General features: G+C 36.2%; 4 protein-coding genes across 10 annotated transcripts in view; 3 read left to right on the top strand and 1 right to left on the bottom strand.

Moving 5' to 3' along the window:
- LOC130992114 (nucleolar complex-associated protein 2) overlaps window positions 1-18,854 on the bottom strand; it is an 884,658-nt gene that overhangs the window by 801,614 nt on the left and 64,190 nt on the right. The window lies entirely within an intron of this gene.
- LOC130992154 (mitochondrial import receptor subunit TOM40-1) lies at window positions 307-4,174 on the top strand. 2 transcript variants are annotated; one of them, XM_057916682.1, is made up of 11 exons: window positions 307-706; window positions 1,316-1,397; window positions 1,534-1,633; window positions 1,724-1,819; window positions 1,938-1,988; window positions 2,174-2,239; window positions 2,324-2,425; window positions 3,143-3,211; window positions 3,306-3,389; window positions 3,643-3,738; window positions 3,839-4,174. In XM_057916682.1, the coding sequence occupies exons 1-11, from the start codon at window positions 574-576 to the stop codon at window positions 3,893-3,895; spliced, it is 936 nt and encodes a 311-aa protein (XP_057772665.1). In that variant the 5' UTR covers window positions 307-573; the 3' UTR covers window positions 3,896-4,174. The 2 variants fall into 2 exon arrangements, with proteins under 2 accessions (XP_057772665.1, XP_057772666.1); XM_057916683.1 differs by having other exon boundaries at window positions 644-706; window positions 1,316-1,366; window positions 1,476-1,633.
- Window positions 5,737-8,507, top strand: LOC130992174 (CBS domain-containing protein CBSX3, mitochondrial-like). Of its 5 annotated transcripts, none has more exons than XM_057916721.1 (7): window positions 5,737-5,800; window positions 6,165-6,341; window positions 7,102-7,364; window positions 7,438-7,519; window positions 7,927-8,000; window positions 8,071-8,131; window positions 8,196-8,507. In XM_057916721.1, the coding sequence occupies exons 3-7, from the start codon at window positions 7,107-7,109 to the stop codon at window positions 8,336-8,338; spliced, it is 618 nt and encodes a 205-aa protein (XP_057772704.1). In that variant the 5' UTR covers window positions 5,737-5,800; window positions 6,165-6,341; window positions 7,102-7,106; the 3' UTR covers window positions 8,339-8,507. The 5 variants fall into 5 exon arrangements, with proteins under 5 accessions (XP_057772704.1, XP_057772701.1, XP_057772703.1 ...); XM_057916720.1 differs by having other exon boundaries at window positions 5,793-5,940; XM_057916717.1 differs by lacking the exon at window positions 5,737-5,800 and adding an exon at window positions 5,842-5,940 and having other exon boundaries at window positions 6,154-6,341.
- On the top strand, window positions 9,267-18,717 carry LOC130992104 (phospholipase SGR2-like). Of its 2 annotated transcripts, none has more exons than XM_057916599.1 (22): window positions 9,267-9,718; window positions 9,835-10,042; window positions 10,882-10,982; window positions 11,107-11,289; window positions 11,798-11,953; window positions 12,151-12,222; window positions 12,304-12,456; window positions 13,046-13,096; window positions 13,890-14,060; window positions 14,202-14,351; window positions 14,991-15,056; window positions 15,161-15,838; window positions 15,909-15,963; window positions 16,071-16,186; window positions 16,267-16,339; window positions 16,549-16,651; window positions 16,784-16,877; window positions 16,965-17,027; window positions 17,753-17,801; window positions 17,894-17,997; window positions 18,094-18,140; window positions 18,216-18,717. In XM_057916599.1, exons 2-22 carry the CDS (start codon window positions 9,841-9,843, stop codon window positions 18,427-18,429), a joined length of 2,901 nt encoding a protein of 966 aa, XP_057772582.1. In that variant the 5' UTR covers window positions 9,267-9,718; window positions 9,835-9,840; the 3' UTR covers window positions 18,430-18,717. The 2 variants fall into 2 exon arrangements, with proteins under 2 accessions (XP_057772582.1, XP_057772583.1); XM_057916600.1 differs by having other exon boundaries at window positions 9,283-9,718; window positions 17,753-17,792.

Genomic DNA, 18,854 nt, shown 5'->3' with positions numbered 1-18,854 from the left:
ATACATTTCAAGACCAATAGTTTATTTGTTAAAAAAATTAATAAATATTCATGATGAAGCTCAATTAAATTCACGACGCAATAACACTATATACTTGTCAAAATACATTATTTTATCGTAGGAACACGTAATAAAAGACTCTATAAATATAAGAAAGAAAATGTAATGAATAAGTTTAATGGAATTCAACTGAAACAAAAACTTAAGCTCTAAAATATAAAATGAAAAATCATGATCATGTTTTCTAAATAGAAAATAGTGGAAAATAATTATATTTCACTAATAGATTGGTTGGAATGGAAATTTTCATAGGGCATGGCTTTTAAAAATAAAAATGAAATCAACCCTAGAGCTAGAATGAGTGACTCCCAAAAACGGGTCGGGTCGTAACCCAAATCGTGCGGGAGGGGTTAAGGGTTTTGTGGTTTTAGGGAAAGGGGTTTTTGCCGTTGAATCACCTTAAAACAGCCGCTTCGTCTGCGTTGAAGAAGAAGATTCTAATTTGCTCTTCTTCTTTTCACTGTTATCTGAATTAGATTTAGCTAGATTTGGAATCTGAATCGTAAACCGGAAATGGCAACCTCCGATCATCTTTCGCCTGCCACATCACCGACACCGCCGGCCACCGCCGCCGAGCATGTGAAAGTGGATTATTTGAATCTCCCTTGCCCCATTCCTTATGAAGAGATTCATCGCGAAGCTCTCAGTTCGTGACTTTTTTTTTTTTTTTTTGTAAAATTCTGTTGTTGTTTTTCTTTGGTGATGTTTGGTGTGATTCGTTATTGTCTTATTGTCGGATAAGTTAATGCGAGGCGTTTTATGTAGATTTTATAGCAACTTCGGAGGTAGAATCGGTTGCTTCACTTTGGTTCTGCTCGACTTAATTAGCATGGATCACGAGCTATTGTTAGTTGAATTAGCTAGAACTGAAGTAGGGTATGAATGTAGCACATTTTTTGTAATAGATGTACGACTCACGATCTCATTTGCATTTGGAACTAACTCGAATACTTTGAGTGTTATTGTGAACTTTATTGGGTATCTAAGAATTTGATTTTACTTTTTGACTAACAGTTAATAGTATTTCTAAAGTTCTTGAAGAGAGCATTGAGCTTGCAATGCATTTGCGGAAACACGATGTTGTATTCAGTGTCAACTTATTCCTTATTCTAGAAAAAATAGGTTTATCAATGAGTACGGGTTACATATAAGTACTACTTGAATTAATTTGGTGTTCCTGAAAACGGTTATGTGAAGAAATTAGTGGAATTAAGAAATTTAATCAGAATGCTGATTGTATTGGTTATTGTGGCAGTGTCCCTGAAGCCAGAACTCTTTGAGGGGATGCGTTTTGATTTTACTAAAGGTCTCAATCAGAAGTTTTCTCTCAGCCATAGGTTGCTTCGTGGTTTCTTTACCATACTACTTCAGTCTTGTACTTAGTTTTTGTTATTTTCTGTTTGACTCTTTTCCAGATTGGGGCGTTTCTCCATGACAGAATGCTAATTGATTTTCCGTTTCAATTTTCATCAGCGTGATGATGGGACCTACAGAAATCCCTTCTCAGTCAACTGAAACTATTAAAGTTCCCACTGCTAACTATGAGTTTGGTGCCAATTTTATTGATCCAAAGGTGTGCAAAGAGCTAGACTTCACTATTTATTTGTCACTGTAGCAGGGTTGCTTGATTTGACCATTGAAGCATATCTTGGTTTTTTGGCAGTTAATGCTTTTTGGGAGGGTCATGACAGATGGGAGATTAAATGCTAGGTTGAAGTGTGATTTGACTGACAATCTTACTCTCAAGGGCAATGCTCAAGTAGGCATACTATGTCCATCCAACTTTTGCCGCATTTCTAGAATTTACAACTGAGAATCTCTTACTAGTTTATTTGGTTACAAATTATATAAAATATTCTCCCTTTTATTTTTTGTAGCTCACAAATGAGCCACATATGTCGCATGGCATGTTCAACTTTGACTATAAGGTAATGTCTATTTAACTAACTCTTCAGTATGGCTCATAAATAATTCGTATATGCGTGCATGCATGTGGATTCTTTCAACTAATGTATGGTACCAGATCACAGGCTTTATACTTATCTGATGCCTGTTTCACATCGAAATGATGTACAACCGGAAGCTAATAGCATACTCATACAAATTTGTACAGGGGTCGGACTACAGGACTCAGTTTCAGGTGGGGAATGGAGCCTTACTTGGTGCAAGTTACATTCAGGTGAGTTATCTGATATTTAATATGAGCTTAAAAATTATTTATCCTAATAGTGTGAGTACTCCAAAAGCCTATGTTTCTTTCCAGAGTGTTACGCCTCATTTCTCCTTGGGCGGTGAAGTATTCTGGGCAGGTCAGCCTAGGAAATCTGGTATTGGATATGCTGGACGTTACAACACTGACAAGATGGTATTACTTTGTTTTAAGATTTTCTTCCATACCGGTTTCAGTTGTGTGTTTAAGACCAAGGGTGATATATTGGTGTGTATAGAAATATCTCTGTATATATCAATGTGAGTAAAAGTTTGAGGCAAAAATCAATGATTCCCTGATTTTTTCAAGATTGTGAAATTTTCTCAAAATTGTAATACAAACTAATTCATGTCACTGGATCTTCTTGATCACGCTGGTAATGCTTATCCCCGTAAGCAGAGATGCAGGGACAGTGAGTTATCACTTTATGTTGTGTCTGCATTCACATATCTTTGTGCACGGCTGTTGTCCTTGATTTGAAAAGTTAAGTTCAGTGAATAATTGAACAACATGTAATCCCTTTATTATGTGTGCCTGTGTGGAGATGTGGCGATATCTGGTTCTGCTAGAGGCAGCTGGTTAAAGAAATAGCATGTTATGCAGAGGATAACAATAGACATACTAATGCATACAAGGAACAAACAGTTTCACATCCTACACTTGTTATTTTACTAGTGGTGAATTCTGGAAATAAATTTATATGCTTGTTGAAGTAGTGAACACAAACTAGGTATAACTGCTTTTTGCTTCTCTTCCTCTCAGTCTATTGTAGATACTTCCCTGCAACTTTCCACATGCTGTAATAATTTATCTGGCCATACACTCATATATTAATTTCAAAATGTGCGACTACTTTTTGGTCTTCCTTTCCAGGTTGCAACTGGACAATTTGCCAGCACTGGCATGGTTGCTCTAAGCTATGTCCAGAAAGTATCTGAAAAGGTGTAGGATCTGATTCATGAAGTGAATGTGTATGTCATCATGTCAATATGCGACTTTCTTCTGTCAATTAATAAATTTCCCTTTTAACCTTTAGGTTTCTCTAGCTTCAGACTTCATGTACAACTATTTTTCTAAAGATGTTACAGCCAGCTTCGGATATGATTATATCCTCCGCCAGGTAATATCTCTTTGTCTGTATTGAAGTTTTTTACGCTTTATTGCTTGCTTTGATGAGTTGGGTACAATGTTCTAGTAAATCTAATTAATAGTTCTAGGTATCTGATTTATTCTAATAAATAATATATTGTGATCTCTTATGCAAGTTAGAGTTTATGTATTCTGAATCCTATGTTTAGGAAAATCTATATTTGAACTTCGCATGTATCCTATAGAGTCCTTTTCTGAGAAACTTCTATGATTTCTTTTTGCAGTGCCGACTGAGAGGCAAGATTGATTCTAACGGTGTTGTGGCCGCTTTCCTCGAAGAGCGATTTAACATGGGTCTTAATTTTCTTCTTTCTGCTGAGGTGAGAATAAAACTCAAAATGGACTAAACAATATCTCCCACTTCATAAATATCATCTCTACCCCTCTCCTCACGATTATAATATACAATGTCTCTCACAGATTGATCACAAGAAGAAAGATTACAAGTTTGGATTCGGACTGACAGTTGGAGAATAGAGTGGAAACAGTATTTATTCCGCATTTCAAATTGCTACAGGCTCGTCGTCTGGTCCAGGATTTCTCTCCTCTTAGATAAGAATCGAAGAATCGAGTTTTGTTCTTAGTGTTAGTGACATTATTTGTGAGCAGCGCAACAGCAGCAGCTGCAATCACAACCAGAATCACTTGTTAGTTGATTTTGCAGGTTGGAGATACTGATTCCCTATCAACAATGTAGATTTTTTTTGTTAGTAATTATGCGTAGTTGGTGAAATAGAGATTTATTGGTTCAGTTAATTCTGTGTTTGCATCAATAAGGTTTTGCTTGCAACAACGTTTTTATATTTCGTCCTTTTTTTTTCTTTCTTATTTGTGAAGCGTTGGTATTGCTTATATAATTTCCAATTTATTTCGACTTTTCTACTTTGTAAACCTAAGTCTAGTGTTTAATTTCTAGGCTCAGATTAATAAACTTACGTCATTATAAATTTAGGTGAACTCCCCCTTGTATGGTTTGGTTATTTTTAATTTTATTTTCATTTTAAACCATCAAGTAGTTCTTTTTTATTCAAAGAAATCATCCGAAGAGTTGAATTTAAGTTTTAAATTATCATAATATTTTAGTAGGGAATTATCATAAATATATTGTATCATGATGGTGATGGATTGGGACAGGGGATTGTTTCTCTACCGATTGATTAATATTGTGTTTGGATATAATGGAATCCCTACTTTTCAAATATTAATATATTATGTCTTTGAGGTAATGGATATGTTCCGAGTGCAAGATGACTCATGGATTTGGTAAATAGTTTATATATATGGGTCCCCACTAATTAAAATATTGTAACTTGTAACCCCTTATCCAAACTTGCCTCACCACCTTAAATTGCATAAATGCTTCAATAATTGCCACTAAATCAATATTGTAAACATCGACGTTATCTTTCTTCTTTTCATTTATTAGGGTCTTTTCATTTATTAGCTATGTATTTTGTTTTCGAACATAAATTTTAATTATGAAGATGTCTACTTCAGGAACTACGTCACCCCCACCCTCCCCAACCGATTATTTTATAAATATATTTTACTAAATGTGATATCAACAAATTTTTAGAGGACGTTTATTTTGAGTGTTAGAATGAATATATAAAAATAATCCAAGTTAATTTATTATTTATTTTGATAAATTGATTAATCTATATATCATTTGAGAAAACAAATTATCGTATCCCTCAAAGTAAATGCTTCTTAATACATTTATTTTATTAATTAAAAAAAGTTGTCACACACCTCTATATATAGCATATAATCAAGTATTTGTCTAGGTCTAATTTCTGTATATCGGAATTACTTTTTAAGCTTCTAATAAGTACTTCTATTTTTTTCTTAAAATAATGATTATTTTTTTCCTCGATACTGACTCGAGCCTCCGGTTAAAGTGTACAACTTTCAAAACACATATATGAGGAAATCAGTTTTAAATTCCTAATTATTGCAAGAATTGATTAAAGAAAAGTAATTTATAATGATGATAATAATAAAATTAAAATTTGTACATCACCAGTAATTTTATCATGAAAATTTAAAATGAAATATTAATTTAGAAACAAAATCCATTTCTTCTTAAACGGGACTTAAGAGTTAAGAGTATACGATTCCCTGGTTTTGAATAATTTCCTGTAATAAAACACCCACGTAGAAATTAAATCACAACACAAAATATACAGATCTAAATTGGTGCAGGTTACACGCGACGGAATTCATTGAATCTAATTAATTATTCCCCATAAATTTAGTTATTGATATCGACGTGACAATGTACTATGATTAAAAGAAAGAAAGATATTGTTAACTTCAATAAATAATGGTATCATATAAAAATGCAATATTGTCCCCACCACTTATTGTCTGTTGGGGGTGGTGAGTTTTTGTTTCATTAATCAACATTTTCCTACCAATTCATGTTGTCCTAATCTTATTTCTAATTTGGAATGTGATGTCAAATCAAGAATTACAAATTGGCGATTTATTTGTATAAAAAACAGGATCTTGATAATCAAGTAAGAAATTTAAAGGATTCTTCCAATGCAAACCGTTTCATTATTCAATATTGTTTTATGTGTGATAAAGATTGCATCTTTACGTTTTAAGTAGAATTGGAAAAAGTGTTTTTCACTATGAAACGAGACGAGAATTGTAGATAAAAGAGAATTTTGATGTTTAGAAATAAATAAATACTAGTATAAGAAAATAACAAAACTATAATGATCAAGTCACGTTGCAGGTGACAAGTGGCTTTCTTCTGTTATATAATGGATAGAGAGAGAGAGAAGCGGTCTATTGATTTTGTGAAAGTAGGGGCTGCTATAACTGCATAGGGTTTGTTCTTGTGACTTTTGCTTTTCACTTCACTCTGCTAGCTGAGTTCCAACTCCCACTTCCACAAAAATCTCAACTTCAGGCACTCTCTCTCTCTCCGCGTATGTGTGTGACTTGGGTGGGTGGTTGTGTGTATGAGTTTTCCAGTGTTTGGGTGTAATTATGAAATCTTTTATGTGTGATTACTCATTCTTGTGTGTGTACTGTGTGAACTGTGTTTTTTTGTGTTGGGGAGAACAGAGTTTCTGAAGATTTATCTCTGTTTGAATGTAAGGTGGATTTTTTGTTTTTGATTTTTGATTTTTTAAAATGGGATTTTTCATTCTTGTGTGTGTGTTGGAGAAATCAAGCCTTTATAGTTTGTACAAGGATATCTTGTAGATTGGATTCCGAAATGTTTAAATGATTGAAGCTTGCAAATAGATACATAATATGTGTATGTATATGTATATGTTAGGTTCATTGGCAATGACTTGGATTTGGTAGTGAAGATTTGAAGCCTCATTAATCTTGTTTGGTAGATACTAGAAGTGAGAATAAAGCAAATAGGAAACCAGTTTTGCTTTCTGTGTAGACATTCTTGTGGGTTGTGAAGGTCATGCTTCTCTCTCTCTCTCTCTCTAGCAATTTCTGCCTGCTGTCTAAAGTTTTAGATCTTGCCTTGTTTGTCATCCATTCAAATAATCACCTATCTTGATGTTCTTCAATGGTTTTGTGCCTATGATCTCGTGTCAAAGAAGTGTGACAGTAACATCTGTCCACGAACTGTTTTAGTGTTTGCTACAAAAACTGCGTATTTCGCCGAAAGAATCAGATTGCGATGGTTCTTGTTTCATTTTCAGCCACAATGCAAGGAGGAATTCACGCAATCTTGTCAAACGGTAATGTGCTCAAGAACGCTGTCCTGCAGCATGTGCGCGTCGTCCCTCCAGCGATGCGGGCCCTCATGTACTCGCGCCACGAGTCGACCTCAGCTGCCCGCATTGAGGAGCACGGCTTCGAAAGCACCAAGATCGCGGATGTTCTGACCGCCAAGGGGAAGGGCGCTGACGGATCCTGGCTCTGGTGCACCACTGATGATTCTGTGTACGATGCTGTGAAGTCGGTATGCATCTGCATCTTTCATCTGTGTTGGTGTCGTTCTTTATGTCTAACCCGTTCCGTTTTTCCTGCTGCAGATGACTCAGCACAATGTGGGAGCTCTGGTCGTTGTTAAACCGGGGGAACAGAAGTCAATTGCCGGGATTATTACAGAAAGAGGTACTTCTCTTAGTACTATCAAGTTTCTCGAGTTTTTGAATTTGTTGATGCCTTTATTCTTGCACATCTAGCCTTTAACTAGCACCTAGAAATAGTTACAACCTTTCCTTTTTGTTAAAAACGTATTGAATCTTCGCTATATAGAATTACTCGTTAGTTGTCTTTACATGAGGTTCGTGTTTGTTGCACGATGTTGAGTTGTCGTATTTAAGGTTAGGTTTTGAGACTATTGTGATAAGTGATACATGAGCAGAATTTTGTATGCTAAAAGTTCAGATAATGTGATCACTCGATTTTTCAAAGAATTTTTTATGCTAAATCATACCTCAATGGATGAAATTCTTGCTCGGAGTTGAGTATCGTGTTTCTGTAGCAGTCTTCGGTGCTTATAAGTTCATGTTATCTAGATTATCTCCGGAAAATCATAGTCCAGGGAAGGTCATCCAAGTCGACAAAAGTCGGGGACATCATGACCGAAGAGGTATTCTTCTTCGCTTCGACCATACCACTCCGATTCTGAACAATAACTAACAGAGTTGCGTTCATTGCAGAATAAGCTGATCACAGTAACCCCAGACACTAAAGTTCTCAAGGCAATGCAGCTGATGACAGGTACTAGTTTTCTTTCCAAACGCAGAGAATCGAACTCGAGAACTTGAACTGTTTGAATTGTCAGATAATCGAATCAGGCACATTCCGGTGGTGAACGACGGTGGGATGATTGGGATGGTGTCCATCGGGGATGTGGTGCGTGCGGTAGTGAGCGAGCATCGTGAGGAGCTGAACCGCTTGAACGCTTACATACAGGGAGGATACTAAGGCCAGCGACGACGACGAAAAGGGATGAGATTTCACTTGCTGTTTGAGGAGAAGGGGCCGGAGCACTGTAATTAATCTGCTGCTGCTTTTATGCATCTTGTGGAATGTGTTGGAGACGTTGATGTGAAAATTTATCTGAGTAATAATATGCAGAAACTACTTGCTGCTCGCTCTTCTTCCTCTTATAACTCTAAATTTGCTGCTCTGCGCTATAATTTGATGCATATTTTACAATTTCACAGTTTTTTGGATTGAAAGATTCGAAGATGACATTGATGGTAGCCACTTCATTTAGAGCATCTAGTGCGTCAATTCTTTTTTTTTTTTGAAAATTACAATATATATCTATTATATAATTAAATAAACAATTCGTAAGAAGATGAGATCTCTGCATATGATAAAATTATCTGCATACAGACGAGATAATTACCCACATAAACATAAAAATAGAAATTATCCGCATGCAAGGTGAGATTGAACTTAAGACCTCTCTGCATATGATAAAATTATCTGCATACAGACGAGATAATTACCCACATAAACATAAAAATAGAAATTATCCGCATGCAAGGTGAGATTGAACTTAAGACCTCTCGCAAAATAGGTTTTGAGTGTCTCAATTTTGCCACTCGAGCCAACTCTCGACGGTGAGATTGGCAATGCGTCAAAATTCATATCTATATTTTTTAATAAAATGATAACATCCTACTAATGTAACATACTGAAAATTTTGAAATGTAATCGCGAAAAACTAAAAAAGTAATACCATAATTACAATATTTATAAAATTATATAAAGAATTTTACTTTTTATTTAAATACTGTGATATTTCTCGCAATTAACTTAATCCTAGCTTTTTTTTTTGTCAAAAATAAGAAAAAAACTTATTCCTATATTAAATTTAGATGCCATAAATATCAACTGAGCCCTCTAGAATTTGGTGTTGCCCCAACTCTGGTAACTCAACACCTGTCTCTACTAGACTACTTCAATTTTCATTAATTTTTAATCTTCGAAATGTCTGCTTTAAAAAAAAATTATTCGTCAAAATTAAGGTGGGATTATAGCAGAAGATGCCATTCAAGCCCTCTATTCACTGTTCAACGAATCAACATCTTCACCCTCTATTCGATTTCATAAAAATGGAGTACAGCTGAAGCAACTCCAAAATCCATTACATTTTCTCTTGCTTAGGAGATTTATTCTATAACTGAAATTTGATTCAGAGATTGGATGCTTTGTCTTTCAAATTAAAAGGAGGAGTTAGTTATATAAACTTGGGCGCGGGGTTATGGAATCAGTTAACCCCTTTTAGCCCATAACTTTCACAATTTCACTGAATTGCGACAAGAAAGAGGAGAAAAGAGGAAAATCCAGTTGGTGAATTTCTTCAACTCTTGAATCTTTTTTGATATATGTATTTGTGGAATCAGTTGTCGATCAGTACGAGAAGTCCATAATTCACTGTTTAATCCGAATAAAGTGATTGTTTATAGTTAGCAATGCCGTCGGAATTGGGGACTGGTAGTGTTGATGAGGTGACGTCACTAGACATGTTGAAGAATACGCCATCGAATATAAGGAGGTTGGCTCATGAGATTGAGCAGTGTGTGGGCAGACAGAAGTACCTTGCCCGCACTAGGAGCCCCTCGGATGGCGGCGACTTTAGGTGGTACTTCTGTAAGGTTCCGTTGGCGGAAAATGGTTAGTTCTTGCTATTTGTGATTGTTCCGTGCTTATGCCATCGTATTGCAATCATTACTATGTTTAGTCTGGGAACTTTTGAAGTGCTACTTGGTGGTTATATTCAGAATTCGAATGAATGGTTTTGCCATTGCTATACCATACTTCACCATGTTGAGTGGATTGATCAATTGCATTATCATTATTATGTTTGATCTTCTCTCATGTAGTTATAATTAGAGTTGATATTTTTGCCTCTGCTATTCTACTTCACCATGTTAAGTAGATTGATCAATTGCATCAGCATTACGTTAGCTCTTGGAACATTTGAGGTGCTCGTTTGTGGTTATATATTACCTCGTGTGGTTAGAAATGGAATAAATGTTATTGCTGTTGCTATTCCATAATTTTCCATGTTAAGTAAAATGATAGAATTCTTAGGGATCTCTCATGATATTCTTTCTATTTTGTGTTCTAATTATGGTTGCATAAGGAACTCTATGAATTAGTGATATTCTGCTCTTGCCCTGGTGAAATATGATCACTGATAAATAGGGGAAATCTTGGATGATTTAGAGTACGAGGTTAGTCTATAGTGTTACTGATTTGATTGTGTAAAACTTGAAGGAACTCTACCTACAGCTTATAGAGTTATAGTTACTGCTGATAAACAATAAAACTTGTTACCAATTTGGATTCTAACACCCAACTTATCCGAAATGACCTTGATTGCACTATGGCCCTAATGTGACAATCTTTATAGGAGGGATAGTGGGCCTTTAAGTTTGTGTTAGGGAGAGGTATCTGTTGGCCATCCCACTATGTCTGATCATGTTACTTCCATTGTTTCTTTTTGTCAGAGCTTGCTGCCTCAGTTCCTCGAACCGAAGTCGTAGGGAAAGGTGATTATTTCAGATTTGGTGTGCGTGATTCACTGGCAATAGAGGCATCTTTCTTGCAGGTCAGAAAGTTTCCTCTTCTTCATTTGGTTATCTCGCTTTCTTTTGTTGATCATTGCATTTTGAAACTGGAAAATTGGTTTATGTATGGAGTATTGTGCTCACAGATATCTGCTATATTCACAGAGAGAGGAAGAGTTGCTTTCTGCTTGGTGGAAAGAATATGCAGAATGTAGTGAAGGTCCTAGAGGGCAGTCTTGTATCATTTCCAAGTCAGGCCAGCAGCTTTCTGCGGAGAGTCCTATTCGCCAACTATCCGCAGCTGAAGAAGAGAGAGTTGGTGTACCTGTAAAGGGAGGGTTGTATGAGGTAGTCCTTTCATCTGTTGGCCTCTCCTAAATTCATAGTTCATTTGCAAATGAGTTTGTTTGGCAATCTCTTGTTTGTTATCGTGAATTCCTTCTGTCATGTAATTCCTTTAATGTTTGTCCATGATTTCTTGTAGATTATTGATATGAAATTGATGTTGAATGATTTTTTTTCTTTAACTTTATTTTTGGAAATGAGAGGAGATGTTGACTGCCCCAATTAAAATAATATAAGTTTGGTAGCTTTAAAAGAGTCTTTCCTCTCTTTCCCCGTGTGTGTGCTTGGGTTTTGAAGTGAAGTTGGTTGAACTGTGGAAATCTGAGTATCAAGCTCTCACTCGAAAGGAGGACTCTTCTATATTGTAACTGGTTATGTCTTTCTTCTATATTCGTCTCATCTGTATCCCAGATATATAGTTTGAAAGCTTGGAAGCTCCCCAACCTAGTGGTTGACTAATGTTCATTACAAATAGGAAAGTGTATGATGTTGAGTAATGGCATCCGCGCAGGTAGATTTGGTCAGACGGCATTGTTTTCCAGTTTATTGGTACGGAGAGAATCGAAGGGTGTTACGAGGCCACTGGTTTGCTCGTAAAGGTGGTCTTGATTGGCATCCAATCCGTGAGGATGTGTCTGAGCAGTTGGAGTATGCATATCGAAGCCAGGTGCTCTTCAACTCTCTGTATGGTTCTCTTTTGTCAGTTTGCAGAGAAATCTGTATAATTACTTTTGTTTTTTTTTTCCGCTTCTAGGATCCAATTTGAGTAAGCTTTTGAAAACAGTATGAGCATATTTTTCGTTGTCACTTTTGTTTCCTTTCCTATTCTGTCACAATTTTTATAGTGCAATGCTTCTTTTTCAGGTTTGGCACCGAAGAACTTTCCAACCATCAGGTCTTTTTGCTGCTCGAGTTGATTTGCAAGGCTCAACCTCTGTATGGCCTTCTATTTTGGAGTAATATTTCTCTGTACTCGTTATTAGGGATCTATAACTATTATAAATCTTTTGGTTGCAGGGACTGCATGCCCTTTTCACAGGGGAAGATGATACATGGGAAGCCTGGCTGAGTGTTGATTCTTCTGGCTTTTCTAGCATTGTAAACCTTGGACATAATGGCATTAAACTAAGACGTGGGTATGCTCCATCTGAGTTAAAGAAACCAACACAGGTATCCATAATTTTAACTGTTGTTTTTTTACCGAAACTTAGCTCATCTTTTGTCTCCTTGCTTTAGTTGACTATATCAATGGTGTCTTTTCTCTTAAAAGACTTGTTAGAAACGGTATTTGTAGATTGAGGGGTGTTGTTTATAAACAACAAGCATGTTAGGACCCACAAACTCTAGACGAATTTAATACATTTAATAATGGTGTTACATACTAAGTTGTTTCAAAGTAAATGGCAAAATATTTCTAATAAATTCATATTAGTTCTGATACAGATATTTTGTTTCTCCCAAAAGATCCTATCACAGAGAACTATTCACTACATCATTACAGTTAGTCTCAGGATTGAAATCGGAAATGATCCTATCACCTTTTCTCTTTGCCCCACACCAAATTCCACATTCTACGTTTAACTTCCCCTCTTCTTGATCCTTAATTAATATGCAATTTTTTTCTAATAATGCTAGTGCTTCTCAAACCATAATTTTATTGTATACAAACACATTGCTTTATGAATTTATGGGAAAGCATTTTCTTATCCTCTTAGCTAAATTGGTCTCATTGCATCACAAAATTTGCAATTTGTTTCAGGATGAATTACGTCAACAGAAGGAGGAGGAAATGGATGATTACTGTTCGCAGGTATGCCAAGCAATGTTTTGTATGGATTAATATATCCTGAATTTTCATGTATATACTTACAGTTTTCGCTCCAAGTTACAGTGAACCATGGATATTTAATTTCCTCGTTCATGAAGATTGAAGTAGAAAATAAATGATTGTGGCTGTTCAAAAGGCTAGAATTTCTAAGATCCGTCCGCCATACAAGTCTTTGCAATGGCAGGAGGGGAGAAATAGTTGGTTAGAGTTGTTGATATGAGTTTGTTCAGTTACCGCTAACGTGTTTCTCTGATTCAAAATTAGTTTTGTTCATTCCGATAAAATGCCAAAAGAAAAAAAATGGACATTATTAGATTTCCATCGCCACATTATAAGAGCTCTTAACCCCCCCCCCCCCCCAACCCCCCGAAAGTAATTGGACTGAGTTGATCGGTTCCCCTATCAAGGCCACTGAAAGTCCTTGGATAGATTGGAAACATTTGTGTATTATCATATCTTTTGTCACACATTTAGTTAACATAATTAGCACGACTATCTCTATGTACACGGCAGTTGGACTTTCTTTGGATTATTACATTTGGCTTCCACATACTGAAGAAAACAGATCTTTAGAAAAATATATAAATAATATACACAAATTAGTATACAGAAAGAAGACTTGGAAATGGCTGTAATGATTTGACAGGGATTTGTGGGTTCCTCACCAACGCACTTTCTCTTTCTATTTATCGACATTAAATTGTTCCTCAAATTTAGAGCTTTGGTTAGTTCCTTTGCGGCATGTGCTTCTCTGAAAGTGGTGTTTTTTATGCAGGTTCCTGTGCAACATTTAGTTTTCATGGTTCATGGTATTGGTCAAAGGTTGGAGAAATCAAATTTGGTGGATGACGTTGGATGTTTTCGCCATCTCACGGCAAGCCTTGCGGAAAGACATCTGACTTGGCACCAACGTGGCACTCATAGAGTTCTTTATATTCCATGCCAGGTACTTTATAGTGCACTTCTTGGTTCGTTATGCGTTGCTTGCTAGTTTGGATTTCTACTGTTAGTTATGCATCCATTATTCTAGCCTGGTGCTGTTTAGCTCCCTTAATATGATAAATTGTTATTTCTTTTCCTTAATTAGTGGAGAAAGGGCTTGACTCTCAGTGGTGAAGCTGCAGTTGAGAAAATCACTTTAGATGGTGTGCGAGGGCTACGGACAATGTTGAGTGCAACAGTTCATGATGTCTTATACTATATGAGCCCTATCTATTGCCAGGATATTATTGACTCGGTACCCTCTAATTTATTTTGTTGTTTTTAAATGTACTTGTGTTTGTGTTTGTTTTCTTTGTTTCCATAAATCTTTGGATGGCTTATGTTTCTTGTTTTCTTCTGATATAATTTTAAGAATTCAAATGCATTTGATTTGGCAAGTTGCAAACTACGCTGTTGTCTGATTTTCTATTTATCTTGAATGTCTATATCTTATTATTTCTTTATGCAAAATTTTAGTTAGTTTCTTCAGTAGTATTTCATGAGTCTAGTAATAGTTACTAACTGCAGTATTCCCAGTTTTTGCTTAATATTTCAGTTAGCAAGCAACTGCAAAAAACTATGCTGTTACACTATTATTAGCTTTCAATTGATTTGAGAAGCTAGCATAGATTCTGCCAAAGCTTCATTACCATAGTGGTCTTGACTAACACCCCTTCTTATTACACAATTATTAACCATAGCCAATAGTTTCATCAGTTTATCTTCCCACTTGGTGTGTTTACTGTCTCAAGAAATATTCTTATTGGATTATATTTTCTCTTTACTTCCTGCCTTTATTTTGTTTACTCATTCGTGAGGATATTAGCTGGAATGCGTTTCTGACAAATTTTGAAATATTCATTAATCAATTTGTCCACCCTCATGTTTTGTTCAGGTATCCAACCAACTTAACAGGTTATATCTAAAGTTTCTTAAGAGGAACCCTGGATATAATGGAAAGGTACACTGCTAGTTGAAGATTGAAACATTCTCTAAATGATTTCAAATTGAATATTTGAACTTATTATTTGGACTCGGTCATTCATCAATGAATCTATTCTTCAGGTTTCAATATATGGTCACTCTTTGGGAAGTGTTCTATCATATGACATCCTTTGCCATCAAGATACTCTTTATTCACCATTCCCGATGGAGTGGATGTACAAGGAACGAGAAAAAAGCGAGACAGATGACTTATCACATAACAACAACCCCACTTTCGATGTTGGGGAAGGCCCCAACTCAGACGTGGGACATGAGAGGGTTGTGAACTCTGGAGGTGAAAGTGTAGTCAGTGATGCAGATAAGGAACAAGAAAAAAGTGAGGCACATTGTTCTATGGGGAATGACTTATCACGTAACTGCAACCCCACCTCAGACTTGGGCCACGAGCGGGTTGAGAACTCTGGAGGTGAAAGCATCGTCAGTGATGCAGAGAATCCAGACCTTGTTGAAGAACATGTGGAAGGAGTTTGTAATCAGTTTGGTCCTCCTGTATTGTCAGAGTCGGATGAATCAACTACTAATGATACTAGCTACCAGCAGAAAAATGATGTCTTCATTTCAGATGAAAATCACGATAAATCTCTTGACTCTTTGAATTACAGAGAATACTCTAAACCTGAGATGATAAGCAACCTAAGTAGCATGAAATGTGAGATTGAAACATGTGATGATGAACCAAGTGGCGAGAATATCGCAGATAATGACAAAGATGAAATGATCAAATCACTTAGGGAAGAGGTGGTTACTCATACTTCTCTGAATTTGTCCTTGTAGCTTAATTCTTTCTAACCAGTCCCTTCCCTCTCAGATTGAATTGCTGAAATCAAATATCGAACAATTTGAAGCAGGAAGTGCTGATATAGGTATGGATTGTGTGGTTTCAAGGTGGTATACGACTGATTTAAGCATGTTAAAACTTAAATGGTTATACTAAGTCAAATCTCCTGCATTTGATGTGAACTACTGGTAGTGAATGCACATATCGGTAAAGGTGATGTTAATGAACCTGATAGTGTTCAAGTTGGGCGTAGAGATTCTGTGAAGAGTTATACCCCGCAAATAAGATACACAAAGTTAGAATTCAAGGTAACTTTCTGTTATTTCTTCTGCTTTTGTTACATGGGCTTTAAGGAGTATTGATGAATACAACTTGATTTTGATGTCAGGTTGATACATTCTTTGCTGTGGGCTCTCCCCTTGGAGTGTTTCTCTCCCTTCGTAATGTTCGTATTGGGATTGGTAATTACTAGCTCTTTGAGATTTATATTACCTTTTCTAAATTCCTACATTTTTATCTTTTACCTCCTTTTGAAGTATTTCATCTCTTGAATCTTGGAGGAAAAAGTTATACGAGAGAAAGCCTAGCTTGTCTCTATGTCACATTTATTGAGTGGAATTAATCAATCGGAATCTTTGTCTAAAACATATCCTGCTGTCTTGTTTGGTAGGCAAAGGGAAACATTATTGGGAAGAGGAAAATATTAATGAAGAAATGCCAGCATGTCGTCAGATGTTTAACATTTTTCATCCTTTCGACCCTGTGGCGTATAGGTGAGGTTTTGCTCTTTTCTTATTTTCATTGGACGCGCGTGCGCACACACACACAGAGATATATGTATAATCACATTTTCTTACTTTATATTTCAAACAAGCTTCATTGAGGTATACTTATCTGTTACACAGAGTAGAGCCACTAATCTGTAAAGATTATGACAACAAACGTCCTGTTATTATACCATACCATCGAGGTGGCAAACGATTATATGTGGGGTATCAGGTAATCCACTATACTAGAGATAGATTCTTAAACTATATAGATGTTGCACGTGCGTGCCTCTTGTGCTCATGCATCATCGCCGTACAGGAATTTAAAGAAGGAGTAGCTGCACGTTCTCAAGCCTTTGTGGATCACCTGACCGCTGTTAGGGTGGGTATTATTTGATGTATTCCTTTAGGAGGTGTTTGCTTTACATGATTGATAAAATGGATCATTGAGTATTTTTATCCCCAGGAGTAGGATTACTCCAATCCCACCTTTTTGATGGGATAAGAATCAAGCTAAACTAACTTACATGATAAAAATAATCAAGGGCTTTGGAATATCCCAAAGTTTTAATCCAACAAAGTAAACAAGGGATTAGTCTTACTATTTTTATCTATTAAGGCTCATCCGCCCCCTTAGTTCACAAGATTTTATCTGTCGCTTGATTTATAAATGGTTAAGCGCCTAAACACACGAACTTCCACACATTTCTGATTTTGCACATGAACTTAAAATTTCGCTTCTAAATACACGAACATTTAATTTTGTTTTTTTATTTTGCACGATGAACATTCTGGCGAATGAATCTTGAGGTGGAAATCGGTGCTGTATATATGGCTTAAACGGAATCTTAAACGATGTAGTTGGACATTGGGTAGATTTCACTAAAGGAGTGCAAAAATGTGTTAACGAATCAACAAGAAGTGGGATATGCAGCCATAAAAAGTGCTAAAGAGAAATATGAATACCGACTTCTATGGTATCATGTTCCACTTCTTCTTGATTCATTAATACATATTTTAGTATTGTTTGATATATTGCTTTAGTTTACAAGATTTTGTGTGTCGCTTAATTTTATTATGAATCTTACTGTAAGCTCCTTTGATCAGGTTAAAGTGCTGACAATTTGTGAACCGAGAAGCAACGATGGTGAGGATGGTAAACATATTCTCCCTCTGCTTTTCATCTGCTTGTTTGTAGATTATGGTAATCATAAGGCCTTCTCCTTTTCGTTGGAATTTCGGTTGCAGAGGAATGTGAGACTTCGGAAGAAAAAGGAGAGAGATCTTATGGGTCTGTTATGATGGAGAGACTAACAGGATCTGTGGACGGGCGAGTTGATCATGTATTGCAAGTACGTACTTTTTGCCTTTTCTCTCGAGTGGGTGGTCAGTTTAAAATCGAGCAGATCGTGGTGTCTGGTCTTTATCTTTTTATTATGGCGTTGCAGGATAAAACTTTTCGACATCCTTACATATCGGCTATCGGGTCACACACGTAAGTAGTGAAGCTAACAATTGTTTCAATCTTTGAAGGTGTGGAATGAGTTTTTGATGATATATTTGTGTGCAGAAACTACTGGAGAGATCCAGATACAGCTCTTTTCATGTTGAGATATTTGTATCGAAATATACCGGAGGAACCTGACGAGCAACGAGGAAGCGAGGAGAGTAGATGGTCCGATCCAAGGGAGGTGGAGGATGAGGAATTTCCCTTGACCTTTGCTGACAACATGTCAGTCAAAAAGTTCTCCTACAAAGCCAAGAACATTATTAGGACCAGTTGATCCTCACCGTCACCACGGATTCCGGCGTTGACGTCGTCGTAGTGAAGGATTCCGGCGTTGGTGCTTCTTCCTGAATTTGGGAGAACAAAATTGTACATACAGATAAAGGTTGTTTTGTATTATGTAGGAAGTGTAAAGATGTAGATGAATATAGCTTCTCTTCCACTAAATTGGATTAAATTCATAAATGTTGTTGACACTATCACATTTTGTGATAACTGATAACTACGGCAGAGTTCCGTGATTATAACGTTATGCATAATAAAATGAGCACGGATATTAAGATCTTATAGTAGCGTAATGGACTATTATAATGAAAATGAGTATGGAAATTAAGAATAATGTGTTATTATAAGTTAAACAAACTAAAAGGAAAAATATGTTATTATAAGTGAGGTGCACGAAGTAATTTCCAATAAAATTAG

Source organism: Salvia miltiorrhiza, chromosome 7 (genome assembly GCF_028751815.1).
Source record: "Salvia miltiorrhiza cultivar Shanhuang (shh) chromosome 7, IMPLAD_Smil_shh, whole genome shotgun sequence".
NCBI classification, from domain to species: domain Eukaryota; kingdom Viridiplantae; phylum Streptophyta; class Magnoliopsida; order Lamiales; family Lamiaceae; genus Salvia; species Salvia miltiorrhiza.
The sequence above is the reverse complement of the archived record's forward strand: the minus strand, read 5'-3'. Positions and strand labels throughout refer to the sequence as shown.